At 47.1% G+C, this 21,257-nt stretch overlaps 1 protein-coding gene across 2 annotated transcripts in view; it reads right to left on the bottom strand.

Annotated features, from left to right (window-relative positions):
- Positions 1-4,697, bottom strand: part of LOC142243671 (HEPACAM family member 2-like) — a 57,181-nt gene extending 52,484 nt beyond the window's left edge. For both annotated transcript variants that reach the window (XM_075315808.1, XM_075315807.1), the window contains exon 1: positions 4,396-4,697. In XM_075315808.1, coding sequence (XP_075171923.1) covers positions 4,396-4,453 — 58 coding nt within the window. In that variant the 5' untranslated portion in view covers positions 4,454-4,697. The remainder of the gene's footprint in view (positions 1-4,395) is intronic.
- Between the last annotated feature and the right edge of the window lie 16,560 nt (positions 4,698-21,257).

The following is a 21,257-nucleotide window of genomic DNA, read 5'->3' as shown; positions in this document are numbered from 1 at the left end:
GGGTAACCTCAGTGACAGCAGCTGATCGCGCTACTCATCTCATTAGCTGCGTGGAGCTGACCGGAGCGGCGGTGTATTCTGCAGCTCCTGTCACCTGAATTTAGCAGAGCTGGATGCGACGCTGGAGGACTGTGGAGTACGCCGGACATGGAGGGTTTGTCGGGGTTAATAAATTGGTAATGAGGGAATGTGTTTGTGTTTTTTATTTCTAATAAAGGATTTTTCGGGTGTGTGTTTTTTTACTGTAACTTACAGATTAATCATGGAAGGAATCTCGGGGAGACGCCTGACATGATTAATCTAGGATTTAGTGGCAGCTATGGGCTGCCAATAACTCCTTATTACCCCGATTTGCCAACGCACCAGGGTAAATCGGGAAGAGCCGGGTACAGCCCCAGAACTGTCGCATATAATGTATGCGGCAATTCTGGGCGGCTGCTGACTGATATTGTTAGGGTGGGGGGCCCCCCATAACGTGGAGCTCCCCATCCTGAGAATACCAGCCTTCAGCCGTATGGCTTTATCTGGCTGGTATTAAAATGGGGGGGGACCGCACGCCGGTTTTTTTAATTATTTATTTATTTATTTTACTGCACAGTATAGACACGCCCACCGGCTGCTGTGATTGGGTGCAGTGTGACACCTGTCACTCAGCGTGGTGGGCGTGTCTCACTGCAACCAATCACAGCCGCCGGTGGGCGGGTAAAGCAGGGAATACGAGATTGATTAATGGGCGGCCGGCTTTTTCAAAAGAGGAAAAGCCGCCGGAGTTTTTATAACAGCCGTGCAGCGCCGCGCCGGAGATCGGGGAACGGTAAGTATGAGAGAGGGGGGAACTGACCGACAGACAGCTAGAGGGACAGACAGACATAGAGACCGACCGACGGACTGAGGGAGAGAACGAAACATAAAAAGAAAAAAGACTGACATGACATGAAAAAAGCACAAAACATACAGGGAACAAACAGAGATGCGTCCGTGTCACTCGGACGTGCGCACAGACCCATTGACTTTCATTGGGTCCGTGCTGCGTGTGGCGTGAATAAAACGGACATGCTGGCGTGAGACACGGCCCACAAAACGCATCACGGAGACGGACAAACGGACATAACCAAAAACGCAAGTGTAACCGCTGAGATATAGTAACATTGGTGCACGTTTGGCCGTGTCTCCAGTATACACGGAAACGGACCAAACACGCACGTTTTTCACGGATGTGTGGCGGAAGCCTAACAAAGACTTTCTACCTGTCCTCCAATTATACAGACCTCCGACCAACCGTTAAAGATATTATCCAGGATTAGAAAAAATAGTTGCTTCCTTGTAATAACACTGCCACACCTGAATATACACCATGTGCAGAATTATTAGGCAAGTTGTATTTTAGAGGATTTTTTTTTATTATTGATCAACAACTATGTTCTCAATCAACCCAAAAGACTCATAAATATCAGCGCTTAATATTTTTGGCAGTTGGAGGGGTTTTTAGATTTGGCTATCTTAGGGGGATCTGTTTGTGCAGGTAACTATTACTGTGCAGAATTATTAGGCAACTTAATAAAAACCAAATCTATTCCCCTCTCACTTGTTTATTTTCTCCAGGTAAACCAATATAACTGCACAAAATTTAGAAATAAACATTTCTGACATGCAAAAACAAAACCCAAAAAATGAGTGACCAATATAGCCACCTTTCCTTCTGATGACACTCAGCAGCCGACCATCCATAGATTCTGTCATTGCTTGATCTGTTTACGATCAACATTGCGTGCAGCAGCCACCACAGCCTCCAGCCACCACAGCCTCCAGACACCACAGCCTCCAGACACCACAGCCTCCAGACACTGCTCCCAGAGGTGCACTGTTTTCCCTCCCTGTAGATCTCACATTTTATGAGGGACCACAGGTTCTCTATGGGGTTCAGATCAGGTGAACAAGGGGGCCATGTTATTATTTTTTCATCTTTTAGACCTTTACTGGCCAGCCACGCTGTGGAGTAGTTGGATGCATGTCATGGAGCATTGTCCTGCATGAAAATCATGTTTTTCTTGAACGATAGCGACTTCTTCCTGTACCACTGCTAGAAGAAGTTGTCTTCCAGAAACTGGCAGTAGGTCTGGGAGTTGAGCTTCACTCCATACTCAACCCAAAAAGGTCCCACAAGTTGATCTTTGCTGATCCCAGCCCATACCAGTCCCCACCTCCACCTTGCTGGCGTCTGAGTCGGAGTGGAGCTCTCTGCCCTTTACTGATCCAGCCTCGGGCCCATCCATCTGCCCATCAAGAGTCACTCTCATTTCATCAGTCCATAAAACCTGAGAAAAATCAGTCTTAAGCTATTTCTTGGTCCAGTCTTGAGGTTTTATCTTATGTTTCTTGGTCAGAGGTGGTGGTTTTCAGCCTTCCTTACCTTGGCCTGTCCCTGAGTATGGCACACCTTGTGCTTTTTGATACTCCAGTAACGTTGCAGCTCTGAAATATGGCCAAACTGGTGGCAAATGGCATCTTGGCAGCTTCACGCTTGATTCTCCTCAATTCATGGGCAGTTATTTTGCGCCTTTTTTGGCCAACACGCTTCTTGCGACCCTGTTGGCTATTTGCCATGAAACGCTTTATTGTTCGGTTATCACACTTCAAACGTTTGGCAATTTCAAGACCTCCGCATCCCTCTGCAAGACATCGCACAATTGTGGACTTTTCAGAGCCCGTCAAATCTCTCTTCTGACCCATTTTGCCAAAGGAAGGAGGTTGCCTAATACGCACACTTTATATAGGGTGTTGATGTCATTACACCGCACCCCTCCTCATTACAGAGGTGCACATCACCGGATTTACTTAATTGGTAGTTGGCTCTCAGCCTATACAGCTTGGAGTAGGACGACATGTATAACAAGCATCATGTGAGCACAATACTCATTTGCCTAATAATTCTGCACATGGTGTAGGTCGTGTTTGGTACTGCACTCTTCAGGACTGGGCCACAAGGCGAGTTCATTAATGGAGAGCAGCAAATATGATTTAAAAAAGCAACAGCGTCCTAGAGTAAATATTCAAAATATTTGGTAGAATTGGCAATTATACAGCAATGATAAAAAAGGATTAATAAATGTCATGAAAAGTTTGCAATCTGCAGGAAAAGATGTTAAGGATGCGTAGTCCACAACAAACAAATAGGGAGCAGTGATAGACACACATCTCTCTTGCTGAGCAGATATCTGCGATTTATGGTCCCAGCTGTGGATAATTGGATACAGTCCAATGAGAGAAAGGTGAGGGCTTCTAGGACTACTATGTCTGTGTAGCCATCTGTCGAATAAGCAAGAATGACACTTCCAGAACTGTATCTGTGTAACCAGCTGGAGAAACAGAGGAATCTTGGGCTGTCAAGACTGAATCTGTGTAACACAGCTTGAACAAACAGAAGAGTCTTGGGCTGGCAGAGCTGTATCTGTGTAACTAGCTGGACAAACAGAGGAGTCTTGGGCTGCCAAGGATGTATCTGTGTAACCAGCTGGACAAACAGCAGAGTCTCATGCTGTCAGAAATGTATTTGTGTAACTAGCTGGAGAAACAGAAGAGTCTCTGGCTCCCAAGACTGTATCTGTGTAACCTGCTAGACAAAAATAACAGTCTTGGGCTGCCAGGTCTGTATCTGTGTAACCAGATGGATAAACAGAAGAGTCTCTTGCTGCCAGGTCTGTATCTGTGTAACCTGCTAGACAAAAATAAGAGTCTTGGGCTGCCAGGTCTGTATCTGTGTAACCAGATGGATAAACAGAAGAGTCTCTTGCTGCCAGGTCTGTATCTGTGTAACCAGATGGATAAACAGAAGAGTCTCTTGCTGCCAGGTCTATATCTGTGTAACCAGATGGACAAACAGAAGAGTCTCTTGCTGCCAGGTCTGTATCTGTGTAACCAGCTAGACAAACAGACGAGTCTTGGGCTGCCAGTTCTGTATCTGTGTAACCAGATGGACAAACAGAAGAGTCTCTTGCTGCAAAGTCTGTATCTGTGTAACCAGCTAGACAAACAGAAGAGTCTTGGGCTGCCAGTTCTGTATCTGTGTAACCAGCTGGACAGGACTGTATCTCTAAGTCCAGCATGACGATGAATATAGGAAGCATGCGCCAAAACACTATAATAATAGGTTAGAAAAGGAATCTATATCAGCTCTTACACCTTCACATCACATCAATAAGCAACGTTAATCCTATAAAACATATCCCATTACTGTGAAACAATAATAAAGGCATCTGAAAGGAAGGGGGCAAATACTTTTGCACAGACCTTTATGTTCTTACAGCTTGGAACATTATATAATCTAACATAAAATTGTAATCATTCCCTTATATCTATGGATTTGGGTCGTTGTGTGACTTTGTTCAGGTCACTTACCGATCAGCAGAATATAGGCACAGAGACGCAGAAGCGATGGCACCGGTGGAGGCTTCATCTCTGAGGCTCGCTGGCTGCAGCGGACAGGACTAGTGGCAGGAAATCACCTGCTCAAACACTATATGCTTTCACTTATTGCAGACTTTTTAAAGCTTTTCATAGAGTTTATGTAGTTAGACAATCCTGGGCTTATACACAGCGGCAATTCTGGAAGAAGCAGAGCTGCAGAGTAAATCATGGTGGAGGCATCCTTTTAAGCAGTACAAGTTTACTTCTTCTTGTGATTCAGAGACTGTTTTGTGTTTCATTTCATTTTGCTGGCAAACTTTAGTCAATATGTTTTGGGTTCATTCTTAAAAAAATACTCAAAGTTTTGGAAAAAAATAGCAAAATTTCAAAAAGTTGAATTTTCTGCCCTTAACCCACACAACAAGTAATTAAATGGTGTTGTACCTTTTCAGGGTTTTTTTTAGCACCACGGTTGATCAGCTGCAGCAGTTATGTCATGTTGACAAGGCTGCAACTAATCACGTCTGCAGCTCAGGCCTTCTACATTGGCTAAACCACCGAGCTCGTGACTCACAGCAGGGTTGTCGACATGAAATTATGGGTTGTAATAATCATCTGGTCAGGTTAACGATGCAACAATTGTGATTTCTTCCATAGACGGTCCTATAGCAGCCATCGTGCAGATGACTGATATCACGATCATAGTGCTTGTATCCAGCTCCAATCTCTATAGTCCATTCATGGTCACCAGGTCCTGGCTGCAGCAACAGATCCTTGCCTCTCCAAGTCACAGCACCAACTACCTCGAAACAAGTGTCTCCTCACTTTTGTACCTCTTATGGGATCAGCCCCCTGGATGAGGAGAGGTGATCATGTAGCTCCCCTGAAGCCATGAGGGAGCTACAAGGTACTGCATCCCCACCAGGATGCAGGACCTACCCCCTTAGGGACCCGGAAACCCAGTGTCAGTGCTATACAAACACTACACAATCCCAGTTTTCCCCAACAATCCCCCATACAATGGTACCCAGCTAGGGTCGGACCAATGGATGGCCGCCTAGAGGTGGAGCCAGTCCAGTCCACTAGTTGACAAGGTGGGAGGGGCAGACTGTGGACTGAGAAGAGACAGTAGTGAAGTAGGAGTAAGACTGTGAAGGTGAGGAGACGGACTGTCCTGTGGTGAGCAGTAACCTGGTGCCCAGGAGAGTAGTTGCCGGTGGAGTACGGTAGAGTACTCCCGGAACTATGCACTGACGGGGTACATTACCCTAGCACAAGCTCCAGGCAGGCTTGTCAACACCTGCACAGCGAGGGGACCATCAAGATCCTTGCTGACCCTAAGGGCGGCTTTGCACGTTGCGACATCGCACGTGCGATATCGGTGGGGTCAAATCGAAAGTGACGCACATCCGGCGTCACTGTCGACATCATACTGTGTAAATGCTAGATGATACGATGAACGAGCGCAAAAACGTTGTTATCGTATCATCGTTGCATTCACCGACATTTCCATAATGCCAGTGCCGCGACAGGTACGATGTTGTTCCTCGTTCCTGCGGCAGCACACATCGCTGTGTATGAAGCCGCAGGAGCGAGGAACATCTACTTACCTGCCGCCGGCGGCTATGCGGAAGGACGGAGGTGGGCGGGATGTTTACATCCTGCTCATCTCCGCCCCTCCGCCGCTATTGGCCGCCTGCCGTGTGACGTCGCTATGATGCCGCACGACCTGCCCCATTAGGAAGGAGACGGGTCGCCGGCCAGAGCGACGGTCGCAGGGCTGGTGAGTGCATGTGAAGCAGGCATAGCGATAATTTTCGCTACGCCAGCTATCACACGATATCGTACCTGCGACGGGGGCGGGGACTATCGCGTGCGACATCGCAGCATCGGCTTGCGATGTCGCAATGTGCAAAGCCCGCCTAAGAATCCAAAGACTGAGTAGCAAAGGGAGAACCGGGAAAAGGACCAGAGACTCCATCCCCACAGGGTTCACGCTACCGTCAGGCGGACAGCAGTGGAACAATACCACCAGACAGGGACCCCCAGTTGCTCTACGCCACGGGGACCCACTAACCAGAGACAGGTGCAGAGGAAAAAGGCAACAGATTACTAACTGGCACTGGGCAGAAGGGAACCTGGAGGTGAAACCAGTCGGCCTCAGGTACCCAGTTACCATCACCGGACAGTGAGTAAAACCAGTTGGACTGAACTTTTGTGTGGACTCCCTTTTTCCAGCATCTGTCACAACACCTACCCTCTGGGGCCTGGCCCTGCTTGCGGAGGGCCTACCATCCAGGCTGCCATTAACACCAGCCCCAGCAGCGGACATTGTGCAGCGGTGGCTCCATACACATAGCCGCAACACCGCAAGTGATATCACATGTGAACATTATAATCCCCTGTAAATATACCCCCTTTACAAAAAGGGTCCAAGTCACGGAACTGGGCAATGGCCACCACCGTGACATCCCCGAAATAAACACTGCCGGTGACCGAGTACCCCATATCCCTGGGCGCGACAATCACATTCCACCCCCTTAAACATTTGTTTCATCTAACTCCAAGTATGAAGGAGGGCAGTCTCCGGCCAGTCTGCAGGATGGCCCTTGCAGAGGGAAACCATAAACGCACAATCAACCACTAGATGCAGGACAATCAATCCTACTGCAGGCCTGATAACATTAGAGTCCATGGAGGCCAACTAGGATGACACTGTTACAACCCCTTCTAATTGTGTACAGACAAGTGGCCATAAACTGACAAGAAAGCACATCTCTAATAAAACACAACAATAAGGTCGATGTAACACTACAGAGTCTGACACTCCACACTATCGTTTCTCTGATGCTTCTGCGTTGCACACACAGGCAAGGCTCGGGCGTTGACCAGCTGTGTGCTCATTAATGGCCGGGCTAGCAAGATTTAATGTTTGCTAGTCTACTGGTTACCTCTAAGATCACATGCCTTTAAAAGATGGGGGAATTTGTCTTCCCATGCCAACTATAGCTTTTCCTAAACCGGTCCATGTGCTGTGTGTCCTAGTTTGCTGATGTTTACACTGCATGCTTTTTGGGGTGTTGTGCAATTCTCTCCTCTCATTGTTTGCTCCCTGCTCTTATTTTCCTCCTTATCACTTGTGATCTAATACCTCTGTGTGAGCTTTCTGTGTGATCAAGTTTTGGTTTCCTTGTTTGTCTATTTCCATGGGTTTAACCGCTCCTGTCCCGGTCCTCTCTTGGGGAGGGGGAGAGGAGGTATTAGATCAGGGCTTGCCAGGAGCAGGGCCAGGAAGGCGGCCCAGACATCCTCACCTTCAGAGGTATCTCTGGGAACAAAGATAGATAGGGCTCTTCTAGCCTGTTATGCCCACACCATCCATGACACTATCCAATTTCATATGCACATGAAAAGTAAGCTCCCACTGTTCTACAATCTGTGGAAAGTATTTGTCTCCTGGTCTTGCTGTTGTAATTTGTGGGTATTACTACTAGGTATGAAGTGTAATATTTGCCTTGCTGGAGACCCACCCATACTCCATTGCCTTTCACTACTTATGTAGCATTCTCTCCCAATTGGTGTACTCTAGGAAATTCCTCTTGTGCTATGCATTGTGCCACACAAGACTTTGTCTTTGGTTAGGTTTCAGCCTAGTCCTTAAAGCTCAAGCACCTGATAAGGTTGAAACTTATCTTCCCTATTATTTGTTTTTCCCTTCAAACCCATAGACAAACAAATATGCAAAAAATGTAATTTTGGTGAAATGGCATTGCCTTTGCCATCATTTGACCCATCCCCACTATGAAACACCTATGTGCCTCATGGGACGCTCTCCACTTATTACAGTCCCCCCTCCAGTTATAGTCCTTGCTCTTTGGAAACTTTTGAAAGTGGAGCAGAAGGCATATATAATGGCTGGGTCGTATCCAGTACTTTTCTCTCATGTTATACTATATATAAGCTAATAATAAGATGTGACGATACTGACAAAAAGTCTACTTTTACTGCTGGTTACTTGTACCGATAAGTAGGTCGTGGCTGACAGCTGGTTTCCGCAGGTGAAAAGCGTAAGGCAATTTTCCGGACACAAGTATTGAAAATGAAACACGGTTCACTGCCGAGGTTACGATCCCCCAGGTTATGTGTTACTGCAAACTGAGCGGAAACACATGGTGTTCGGCAACAGCACACCGACACCGTCCCCATTTACACTACACATATAAAAGGAAGACTTTTATATGGCAAGAGGTGAAGGGAAGTCACCAATGGCTGAAACCTTCTCTATCAGTACGAGGTCCTCATTTGGCAATAAGCGCATGGAGTGCCAAAGTTAGTTTGCAGTCCAAAGTACTAAGGGGTACATGCCTGTACACTGTACGCTACCACCAGAAGTTTCAAGGCCAAATACTGGCAAACTTGTTAGGCCCCTTTGAAACTCTGCCCATGCTCCACCCCTCAAACCTTGCACAGTCCCACCACCACTTTTGGATAAGCACCACTTCTACACTACATGCTCACCAATCACGAATTAACAGTTTCCATCAAACACCATCTGCTGGCTGTAAATGTGTGTGCCCATCTGTATAATATCCTCACAAACACACTGCTCCTCTGTATAATATCCCCCCACACCCACTGCCCATCTGCATAATATCCTCACACACATTCCTGCCCCTCTGTATAATATCCCCACACCCTGCCCATCTGTATAATATCAACCCACACACAAGCTTCCCCATGTATAATATCCCCACACACACTACCCCTCTGTATAATATCCCACACAGTGCCCCTCTGTATAATATCCCCATACATACACTGCCCCTCTGTATATTATCCCCATACACACAATGCCCCTCTGTATTATCTCCCCCCCACACACACTGCCCCTCTGTATAATCTCCCCACACACACTGCCCCATCCATATATCCCCACACACACTGCACCTCTGTAAAATATTCCCCCCACACACACTGCCCCTCTGTATAAAATCCCCACACACACTGGCCCTCTGTATAATATTCTCCCCACACACTGCCCCTCTGTAAAATATTCCCCCCACACACACACTGCCCCTCTGTATAAACTCCCCACACACACTGGCCTCTGTATAAAATCCCTACACACGCTGGCCCTCTGTATAAAATCCCTACACACGCTGGCCCTCTGTATAATATTATGACAGAAAATAGAAATTCATTAATGTACACAGGGGTGATATTTCTGCCTTTAAATTTCAAGGTATTGAAAGAGTTTTCAAATCAGCCAGAGGTGGAGATTATCATAGAACTATACTAAATCGTGAATCTTACTGGATTTTTAAACTAGCTACACGCCAACCCCTAGGTCTTAATGTTCGGCAGGATCTCATTTTGCAATATAACTGAATGTATTTTTTGTATTGTATTATATATATGTTTCGTTTTTATCTGTACTAATTTTTGGTATTTTTTATCTTATATATATCCTTTTTCTTGTCTATGTGTGCACGCACCTATATGCACCTGTTCACTTTACTTGGGTGTTTCATACATGCATTTTTTCAGGTGCCTGCTATAGAGACTTTTCTACTAGCAATTACTGGAAATTGTTTCCAGGTTCCTTTCCATTCCAAGTGAGACTTTTCAGTATATCTGTGTGCACATTAGACATGTAAGTGCAATCCTTGAATAAGGCTCTACTAGCTGAAACATGTTGGATTTCTCTTAATGTGTCCCCCCTCACTGTTTCCATGATCGATGGATCTTTTTTAATAGAACCTCAATAAATATTTTTAACCTTCTTTGAAGTGCTGGAGATCATACTTTAGTTTCCTTCTCTGTATAATATTCTCCCCACACACTGCCCCTCTGTATAATATTCCCAGGTTCCTGTTAGGTGACAGTTGCGGAGACTGTATAGGGACTGGTGAGGAGAGGAGGGACAGTTGCAGGTGAGGTTAAGAGGTGCCACCTACCCCTCTCACTAGTTCCAGGACGTCCCGTTGTTTTGTGTGCCCGATGCCCCCCTGTTTGTGTGTTTTTTGTTGTGTATCAGATGCACGAAGGTCTGAATGCACCTCGCCGTGCTTGTTACACCCGGCAAGCGTGACAGTGTCTCAGTGACTATAAAACTTGTTTTCTCTTTTCTGTTATTATATGCTTTACTTTAACGAATAATCCTACGAGTGGTTGTGTTAGTGGCTGAGATGAAGAAACTTGGAGATACCTGGTTCACTCTGTCATACCGCTCTTGAGACAACTTCTGACTTGCAAGGGCTGTTCTGCACGGACCTTAGTTGGGGCGCCCCTGGCAGCGGCGTGGTTAGGGTTTTACCAGAATTTGAGAGCTCTGTGTGAAGTGGCGATGTATAAAGTCGTCCTAAATGAATGTTAGGATTGCCGCAGTTCTTCAGACATACTTAACGTCATGGGGTCTGTCCTCTATGTCCAATACAGTCATATGAAAAAGTTTGGGCACCCCTATTAATGTTGACCTTTTTTCTTTATAACAATTTGGGTTTTTGCTATTTCCGTTTCATATATCTAATAACTGATGGACTGAGTAATATTTCTGGATTGGAATGAGGTTTATTGTACTAACAGAAAATGTGCAATCCGCATTTAAACAAAATTTGACCGGTGCAAAAGTATGGGCACCCTTATCAATTTCTTGATTTGAACACTCTTAACTACTTTTTACTGACTTACTAAAGCACTAAATTGGTTTTGTAACCTCATTGAGCTTTGAACTTCATAGGCAGCTGTATCCAATCATGAGAAAAGGTATTTAAGGTGGCCACTTGCAAGTTGTTCTACTATGTGAATCTCCTATGAAGAGTGGCATCATGGGCTCCTCAAAACAACTACAAATGATCTGAAAACAAAGATTATTCAACATAGTTGTTCAGGGGAAGGATAAAGAAAGTTGTCTCAGAGATTTAAACTGTCAGTTTCCACTGCGAGGAACATAGTAAGGAAATGGAAGAACACAGGTACAGTTCTTATTAAGCCCAGAAGTGGCAGGCCAAGAGAAATGTCAGAAAGGCAGAGAAGAAGAATGGTGAGAACAGTCAAGGACAATCCACAGACCACCTCCAAAGACCTGCAGCATCATCTTGCTGCAGATGGTGTCAATGTGCATCGGTCAACAATACAGCGCACTTTGCACAAGGAGAAGCTGTATGGGAGAGTGATGCGAAAGAAGCCGTTTCTGCAAGCACGCCACAAACAGAGTGGCCTGAGGTATGCAAAAGCACATTTGGACAAGCCAGTTACATTTTGGAAGAAGGTCCTGTGGACCAGGGGTGGGCAATTAATTTTCCCATGGGGCCGCATGAGAAATTGGGATTGGTTTAGAGGGCCGGACTAATATAATTACCTCAGTTCTACCCAATATACTACATCACTACACCCCCTCCATATACTACACCTGTAATAAACTACACCACTACACCCCTATATACTACACCTGTATTATACTACACTCCCTCCATATACCTGTAATATACTACACCCCCATATACACCTGTATTATACTACACCACTATATAATACACCTCCGATATACTACATCATTACACCCCTATATACTACACCTGTAATATACTACATCACTACACCCCTATATACACCTGTAATATACAACATCACTACACCCCATATACTACACCTGTAATATACTACACCTTCATATAGCACACCTGTAATATACTACACCTCCATAGAGCACACCTGTAATATACTACACCTCCATAGAGCACACCTGTAATATACTACACCTCCATATAGCACACCTGTAATATACTACACCTCCATATAGTACACCTGTAATATACTACATCACTACACCCCATATACTACACCTGTAATATAGTACACCCCCATATAGCACACCTGTAATATACTACATCACTACACCCCATATACTACACCTGTAATATAGTACACCCCATATAGCACACCTGTAATATACTACATCACTACACCCCATATACTACACCTGTAATATAGTACACCCCCATATAGCACACCTGTAATATACTACAACTCTATATAGTACACCTGTAATATACTACACCTCCATATAGCACACCTGTAATATACTACATCACTACACCCCATATACTACACCTGTAATATAGTACACCCCCATATAGCACACCTGTAATATACTACAACTCCATATAGTACACCTGTAATATACTACACCTCCATATAGCACACCTGTAATATACTACATCACTATACCCCCATATACTACACCACTATATACACCTCCATATAGCACACCTGTAATATACTACACCCCCATATGTCACACACCCTGCTCCCCATACAGCCTGCACCCCCATATCACACACACTACACCCCCATATGTCACACACCATGCCCACATATCTCACCCTGCCTGTACCCCAACTTACCCCTCTCAAACACTCTGCACCCCTTCACATCCTTCTGTCAGTCTGCAGCCCTCATATGCCACTCACCCTGCAACTCCATCTTCCCTCATATGCCACTCACCCTGCAACTCCATCTTCCCTCATATGCCACTCACCCTGCAGCTCCATCTTCCCTCATATGCACTCACCCTGCAGCCCCCCTCCCCCTCATGTCCCCTCTTTTCTCATTACCAGTCATCATGTGTCCACATCTCCTTCAGGATTCAGCATGTCTTGCTTTCTGCCCGGCATCCTGTGTCTCCTCCCACACAGTCACATGGGCGTGACATCATCGCAGGTCCTGCAAGATGAATTATTCCGTCTGCTGTGCTGCTCCTTCTCCTGCAGGGCAGGCGGGAACTTTTGAAATGACACACGCAGCGCAGTACTGACAATTAGTGCCGGCAGGGAACAGAGGAAAGACTCCTGCGTTCCGCTGCCTGCACTTACTGTGCGGACCTGCACAGGATCTCTCCCTGCTCGGCACGCTGCAGCCCGGCTCCACTGCACCGGCTGAAGACGGGCGGGCCGGTCACAGAGAGCAGGCGGGCCGGATGTGGCCCGCGGGCCGCCCCTTGCCCAGGTCTGCTGTGGACTGATGAAACAAAGATTGAGTTGTTTGGTCATACAAAAAGGCGTTATGCATGGAGTAAAAAAAACACGGCATTCCAAGAAAAGCACTTGCTACCCACAGTAACATTTGGTGGAGGTTCCATCATGCTTTTGGGCTGTGTGGCCAATGCCGGCACCAGGAATCTTGTTAAAGTTGAGGGTCACATGGATTCAACTCAGTATCAGCAGATTCTTGACAATAATGTGCAAGAATCAGTGACGAAGTTGAAGTTACGCAGGGGATGGATATTTCAGCAAGACAATGATCCAAAACACTGCTCCAAATCTACTCAGGCATTCATGCAGAGGAACAATTACAATGTTCTGGAATGGCCATCCCAGTCCCCAGACCTGAATATCATTGACAATCTGTGGGATGATGTGATGCGGCTGTCCATGCTCGGCGACCATCAAACTTAACTGAACTGGAATTATTTTGTAAACAGGAATGGTCAAATCTACCTTCATCCAGGATCCAGGAACTCATTAACAGCTACAGGAAGCGACTAGAGGCTGTGATTTCTGCAAAAGGAGGATCTACAAAATATTAATGTCACTTTTATGTTGAGGTGCCCCTAATTTTGTACCGGTCAAATTTTGTTTAAATGCGGATTGCACATTTTCTGTTAGTACAATAAACCTCATTTCAATCCAGAAATATTACTCAGTCCATCAGTTATTAGATATATGAAACAGAAATAGCTGTTGCAAAAACCCAAATTGTTATAAAGAAAAAAAGTTAACATTAATAGGGGTGCCCAAACTTTTTCATATGACTGTATGTCACGTAAATTGATACAGAAGGTTGTATGGGTATGTGCGAGCAGTTGTAGTTCCGTGCAAAGGTTGAGAAAGTACTGAAGGTCCAGTGTCAGATGCCCCATGACTTCAGGTTTTGACATAGGCCTCGATTGGCTGATTGTCATAACCATCTCTGTGGTAGGGTCAATTTTCTATTGCTTCCTTTGCAGTAGAAAAAACGTAGAAGGGTTAAGGGGTTTCCAGTGAAGAAACCTCCTGAAGAGGACTAAAGGGTGCTTTAAACGCTGCGACATCGCTAACGATATATCGTCGGGGTCACGTCGTTAGTGACGCACATCCGGCGTCGTAAGCGACATCGCAGTGTGTGACACCAAGGAGCGATGATCGCTGATCGCAAAAACGTCAAAAATGATTGATCGTTGACACGTTGCTCCTTTTCATAATATCGTTGGTGGTGCATGCTGCTGATTGGTCGTCATTCCTGTGGTAGCACACATCGCTGTGTGTGACACCGCAGGAACGACGAACATCTCCTTACCTGCGTCCACTGCCAATGAGGAAGGAAGGAGGTGGGCGGCATGTTCCGGCCGCTCATCCCCTCCCCTCCTCTTCTATTGGATGGCCATTTGTGACGTTGCTGTGACGCCGAACGCACCTCCCTCTTGAAGGAGGGAATGTTCGGTGTCTCCAGCGACGTCGCAGAACAGGTATGTGCGTGTGATGCTGCTGTAGCGATAATGTTCGCTACGGCAGCGATCACCACATATCGCACCAACGACGGGGGCGGGTGCTATCACTCGCGACATCGCTAGCAATCGCTAGTAATGTCGCAGCGTGTAAAGCACCCTTTAGTAGCTTTGAGTTTGCCTTGCAGTGCAATACGGGTAGAGGTGTCTATCCTTGAGTCTCAAGCATAGGAATCCTGACCCTCCATCACATAGAAACAACGGTGTTTGTATAGTTAGACAGGTGTATAGCCGCCTATTGGATTATTGGGCTAACTAGAGCAATGGGTCTTCTGGAAATTACCCTGGATCTTGGATCACCGTCCCTAGACATTGTGGGAAGCATGACGGTAAGCTCTGCCACTAAAGCTAGCACGTTATTCCTTAATCCCTTCATTACTGAGGATGTAACTATATATCCAAAATCCTGTGGTGAGCCGGTGGTGATCCCTGCACATGTCTGCTGATTTGAACAGCACACATGTGTGCCTTGCAGATGCAGGTGGATCAACGATCCACCCACTCTTGTTAAATGTGACAGCACGACTTAAAGTGCCGCAGCAGGGAACGTGCCTCTCCCTGACACAATCGTAGGCTCCGTGACGCGATCACGGGGAGCCGATGGTTGTCACTGTAGCACAGGGTCATGTGATGACTCCTGTCGTAATCATGACGCAGTTCCTGTTACAGCCGGCGGAGCAGCAGCTGCAGCAAGAACGCAACATTTCCCCTGATTAGAGCTGTGCTGCTCTGATCAGGAGAAATGAAGGAGCGATCAGACTGCTGATCCTTATATCCCCCTAGGGGGGCTAGTAAAATAAAAAAAAATATAAAAATAAAAGTTTTAAACAATAAAAAAATAAAAAAGTTCAAATCACCCCCATTCGTCTAATTGAAAACTAAAGGGTTGAAAAAATAAAAAATATATACACATTTGGTATCGCTGAGTTCAGAAATGCCCGCTCTATCAAAATCAATTAATCTGATTGTTAAACGGCGTAGCGGCAAAACAATTCAAAACGCCAAAATTATGTATTTTGGTTGTTGCAAAGTTTGTGCAAAATGTAATAACAGGAGATCAAAACGTAGCATCTGCGCAAAAATGGTAATGTTAAAAACAAAAGCTCAAGAAGCAAAAAATAAGCCATCAATGAGCCCTATATCCTGATAAATGAAAACACTATCGGGAGTGGAAAATGGCACAAAAAGTGTGCCACTTTTTTTTACAAACTTCTGAATTTTTTTGAGCCCCTAAGATAAAAGTAAACCTGTAAAAATTTGGTGTCTACGAACTCGTACTGACCTGAGGCATCACACCGATACATCAGTTTGATCATATAGTGAACTTATTGAGTAAAATATCCCAAAAACAATAATGCAATAGCACTTTTATTACAATTTTTCTAGACCCACAAAATAATAAATCCTCATATGGCAAGATTAACGGAAAAATAAAAAAGCTACGGCTCAAGGAAGAAGGGGAGCAAAAAAACAAAAAAGAAAAATAGAAAATTGCCCGGTCATGAAGTGGTTAAGAGAGTGGGAGCAGGAAGACATGGTATGCTAAATGAGTGGGTTTAGAAAAAGGAAGGGACTGAGATACAAGGATGTGAGGAATGCAAAACTTGCGGCATGTACCACAAGGTTTGCCCTATTCACCACACTGCTTCACATGACTGTGATGCTTGCGGAAACACACTGTCAACTGTTACTGATGTTCCTTTAACTAACCCTGATGCTGAGTATTTTGTAGATGGCTCCAGGTGGTGGAACGAGGAATAAGGACACTTTGTCACCGGGTATGCAGTAATACAAGACAGGAATGTACTCATACAAAAACCACTCCCCAGTTTGGTCTTCTTGAGGTAATTTAGAGTGATACCCACTTTACTTAAAGGGAACCAATCACCAGGATTTTTGTATATAACGTAAAGCCAGTGCTATACTGACACTATCAGGCTGATTCTATACATACCTGTAGTGGTTACCTCGGATGTTTAAGTTTTGAAATCCAAGAAAGTAAAGTTTATAAAATCGTCAGCTTCTTGAGTGACAGCAGCTGAGAAGCAGATAATACCTGGGGGGTTATTCATACTTATCCCCTCCCCCTGTTAGAATTAGCATAAGTATTATACAATTGATTTAACTTTGACTTGCAGGACCTGTGGTGAGGTCATACCCATGTGACCAGAAGGGACGAGGGCTCAGCCAACAGAAAAATGTTGCTTCCTAGTATCAGCTTTGTTGGCTGAGGCCCCGCCCCTTCTGGTCACATGGGTAGGACCTCACCATAGGCCCTGATAGTCAAAGTTAAATCAATTGTTTAATTGTAAAGCGCTGCGGAATTTGTTGGTGCTATAGAAATAAAACTTATTATTATTATTGTATAATACTTGTTAGGGCCAGGTGGACGGGCAGACCCAGGAGGTGGATCCACTGGGCCGAACTCCTTGATGATGGTAAGGGGTCCGGTAGCTGGAGCACTACAAGTAGCAGAACAGTCCGTGCACAAATGGAGAAGTCCCTGGGACCACGGAGTCACTGACGGTAGTCCGGGTGACGGAGCTCAGGTTCGGAAGCCGAGATGATGTCAGGCAGAGTCCGGAACCTTTGGAGCGAGATGATGGGTCACCGCAGGGATCAGAGATGGTATGGACTGTCAGGATGGCAGATGGACAGCGTTCGGGTTTCGGGATTCGGCAGGACCGGATGGCGAGGCAAGATCGGCTCTAGAAGAGAGAGAGGTGAGTATCTCACAAGAACACCAGGAGACCTGACTCCTAGCTTGAGAAACACGAAGATCAGGCCCCGCCCACTTGGACATTGAACCCCTTTATACCCTGTACCTGTGTGCTTCATTTCCTGTCAATGGACGCTGGCCCTTTAAGAAAGGTTCAGTGACCGCGCGCGCGCCCTAATGCGCATGCGCGCGGCCCGGGTGCCAGAAGCCAGAGCAGGAAGCTGAGAGGAGGAAGCAGCAGCGCAGGACTGGGGCTGAGAAGCCGACGGGCGCCGGGAGCGGGGACCAGGACGCCTGGGAAGCGCAGGCAATGGACGCTGGAGAGCGGGGAGCGGCAGAGACCGGACCGAAGCACCGGGGAGCGAGGCAGGGGAGCCAGGGAGCGTGACAGGTGAGCCGGAGAGCAGCGCAGGGGACCCGAGGAGCGTGACAGTACTTCCCCCCCACGCCCCCCTCCCCGCAACCGGGACAGGAAGGCACGGATCAGAGGAGTACCCACATTCTCCCGGGGCTCCCAGGACCTATCCTCAGGACCATACCCTGCCCAGTCCACCAGGAAGAACTGTCGACCCCGTACGGTTTTCATGGCCACGATATCTCTTACCGCATAGATGTCATCATCGGCAATAGGAGGAGGAGCCGAACTGGCAGCAGCGGAGAAGGGACCAAGGACAACCGGCTTGAGCAGGGAGACGTGGAAGGAGTTGGGTATCCTCATCGTGGCCGGGAGCTGTAGCTTGTAGGAGACCTCATTGATCTTGTTGAGGACTTTAAACGGCCCGATGTAGCGAGGACCCAGCTTGTAGGATGGTATCTTCAATCGGACGTACTTGGAAGCAAGCCAGACTAGATCTCCAGGAGAGAAACACGGAGGGTCCAGTCGTCTCTTGTCTGCGTGTTTCTTCATCCGCAGGGAAGCATGCCCAAGGGACGCCTTGACAGACTCCCAAATGGTTGCTAAGTCACGGGCTACTGCATCAGCAGCAGGGACATCCGAAGAAGGGGACACAGGCAATGGGACGGAGGGCTGAAGTCCGTAAACGACATGGAAGGGAGAGCTGGAAGAGGACTCACTGATGTGGTGGTTATGGGAGAATTCAGCCCAAGGAAGAAGCGTGGACCAGTCGTCGTGATGGGCGTTGACATAGTGACGTAAGAAGGAGGTCAAGATTTGATTGACCCTTTCCACTTGGCCATTAGACTGAGGATGGTAGGCAGAAGAAAAGTCCAGAGTCACTCCCAGATGTGTGCAGAGAGCCCTCCAGAAGCGGGAGGTGAACTGAGTTCCTCTGTCGGACACGATGTGTGATGGAAAGCCTTGCAAGCGGAAGATGTGATGTATATAGGCGTCCGCGAGTTCCTGAGCAGAGGGCAGTCCAGCCATAGGGACGAAATGAGCCATTTTGAAGAACCGATCCACCACGACCCATATGACTGTGTGTCCGGAGGACAATGGCAAGTCCGTAATGAAGTCCATCGCTATGTGTTGCCACGGAACTGAGGGTATAGGCAGAGGCAGAAGACGGCCATATGGCAGGTGTTTGGGCGTCTTGTTCCTGGCACAAGAGGAGCAGGCAGAGACAAAAGCAGCGACGTCCGTGCGAAGGGATGGCCACCAGTAGTGACGTACAATCGTACTCCATGTTCTCTTCTGACCAGCATGACCGGCTGTTTTCGAGGCATGGCCCCAGTGTAACACTTTTTTCCTGTCGGTCTCAGAGACAAAGGTCTTCCCGGGCGGTATCTGGGCCAGGGTGACAGGGGCCATCGGAATGATTTTACTAGGACAGATGATGGGTTGGGATGTCTCCTCCTCCTGCTCCATGGGCATGAAAGACCTGGACAAGGCATCAGCGCGTACATTCTTGTCCGCGGGTCGGAAATGGAGCTGGAAATCGAACCTGGCAAAGAATAAGGACCACCTGGCTTGCCGTGCGTTCAGTCGCTGAGCGGACCGCAGGTATTCCAGGTTCTTGTGGTCCGTGTAAATGATAACGGGGTACACTGCTCCTTCCAGAAGGTAGCGCCATTCCTCCAGAGCCAGTTTGACTGCCAATAGCTCTCGGTCACCGATGGTGTAGTTGCGTTCAGGCGCTGAGAAGCTCTTGGAGAAGAAACCGCAAGTCACCATCTTCCCGGAGGAGGACTTCTGCATGAGCACTGCTCCGGCTCCCGAGGAGGAGGCATCCACCTCCAAGGTGAACTGTCGGTTTAACTCCGGACGGTGGAGTACAGGAGAGGAGGCAAATGCCCGCTTCAGAGAGCCAAACGCGGCGTCGGCCGCAGGTGACCAGTCCTTTGGATTAGCCTCCTTCTTGGTCAAGGCGGAGAGAGGAGCAGTCAGAGCAGAGAAGTGAGGGATGAACTGGCGGTAGTAGTTGGCGAATCCCAGGAAGCGTTGGATTGCCTTCAGTCCAGAAGGAGGAGGCCAGTTGAGAATGGAGGAGACCTTCTTTGGATCCATCTGCAGTCCGGTATCGGAGATGATGTAACCCAGGAAGGGGAGAGAAGACTGCTCAAAGACACACTTCTCGTACTTGGCGTACAGACGATTCTCTCTCAGTCTTTGTAGAACCAGCTGTACGTTCTCTCTGTGGGTCTGGAGGTCCGGAGAGAAGACAAGGATATCATCCAGATACACTACCACACAGACGTAGAGAAGGTCCCGGAAAACGTCGTTCACCAGTTCTTGAAAGACGGCTGGTGCGTTACACAGGCCGAAGGGCATCACGCAGTATTCATAGTGCCCATCGCGAGTGTGAGGCAAATCCCGGGATATGAAGATGAATTATGACTTCCAGTCATAATCGCTCATCACTCCCTGGCAGTGCCCCCCTCCCTTCTTGTTCTCAATGTCCAGCATCTGTGAAGGTGTTACACCTCCATGGCCATCTCCTGTGATATGGAGATGAGATGATGTGGGAACAATGGACACAGGATGACTCCCTGCCGTGACCCTGTGGTAGGAGCTGCTATCTCATTAGCAAGCTTGGAAGTATCCAGACAGAACGACTCCAGTAAAAAATGGTTCATATCTCGCAAGCCATATTTCCGATAAATATGGCAACCATAAAAATGGTGTCTCCGCATGCGGACGATGCTGGCACACCCTTTTTTATGGGAGCGGGAGCTTGGGAAATACCCCAGGCGTGATATCAGCCAATGTGGAACTAGTAGACAAGTCATGAGTCCTCTCATTCTGTAGCTAAATTCATAGCTGTCACAATGAGAGCGTTGGCGTCCGCCTACGACGCTCCCAGGCAAAGTTATGGCCCATATTCCATGTTGTGGATTGTCCATAACTCCAGCCAGGGGTGGAGCAGTGCTCCCTCTGAGGTCACGAAGGTAGGAGGGGACCTGGATTTGCCCAGGTTGATAACCCTACTTCGGCCATTTTCCAGGGTTCTTTCGCTGGGGGTCACGTGTAGGAAACATCTGTGGGAAGGATCCTAGAAACCTGGCCTACAGCGCCCCCCTGTGGCCAGACGCACAAGGTAACTGCTGGAACTGTGTATGCCTGTTTGTAAACCATGCTTTATCTGTAACTGTACTCTGACATATGTATATTCTGTAGATTCCCTATTGTATATA

The sequence above is a fragment of the Anomaloglossus baeobatrachus genome, chromosome 6, assembly GCF_048569485.1.
Source record: "Anomaloglossus baeobatrachus isolate aAnoBae1 chromosome 6, aAnoBae1.hap1, whole genome shotgun sequence".
Lineage (NCBI taxonomy): Eukaryota > Metazoa > Chordata > Amphibia > Anura > Aromobatidae > Anomaloglossus > Anomaloglossus baeobatrachus.
Note: the sequence above shows the minus strand (reverse complement) of the source record. Positions and strands in the feature narration are given on the sequence as shown.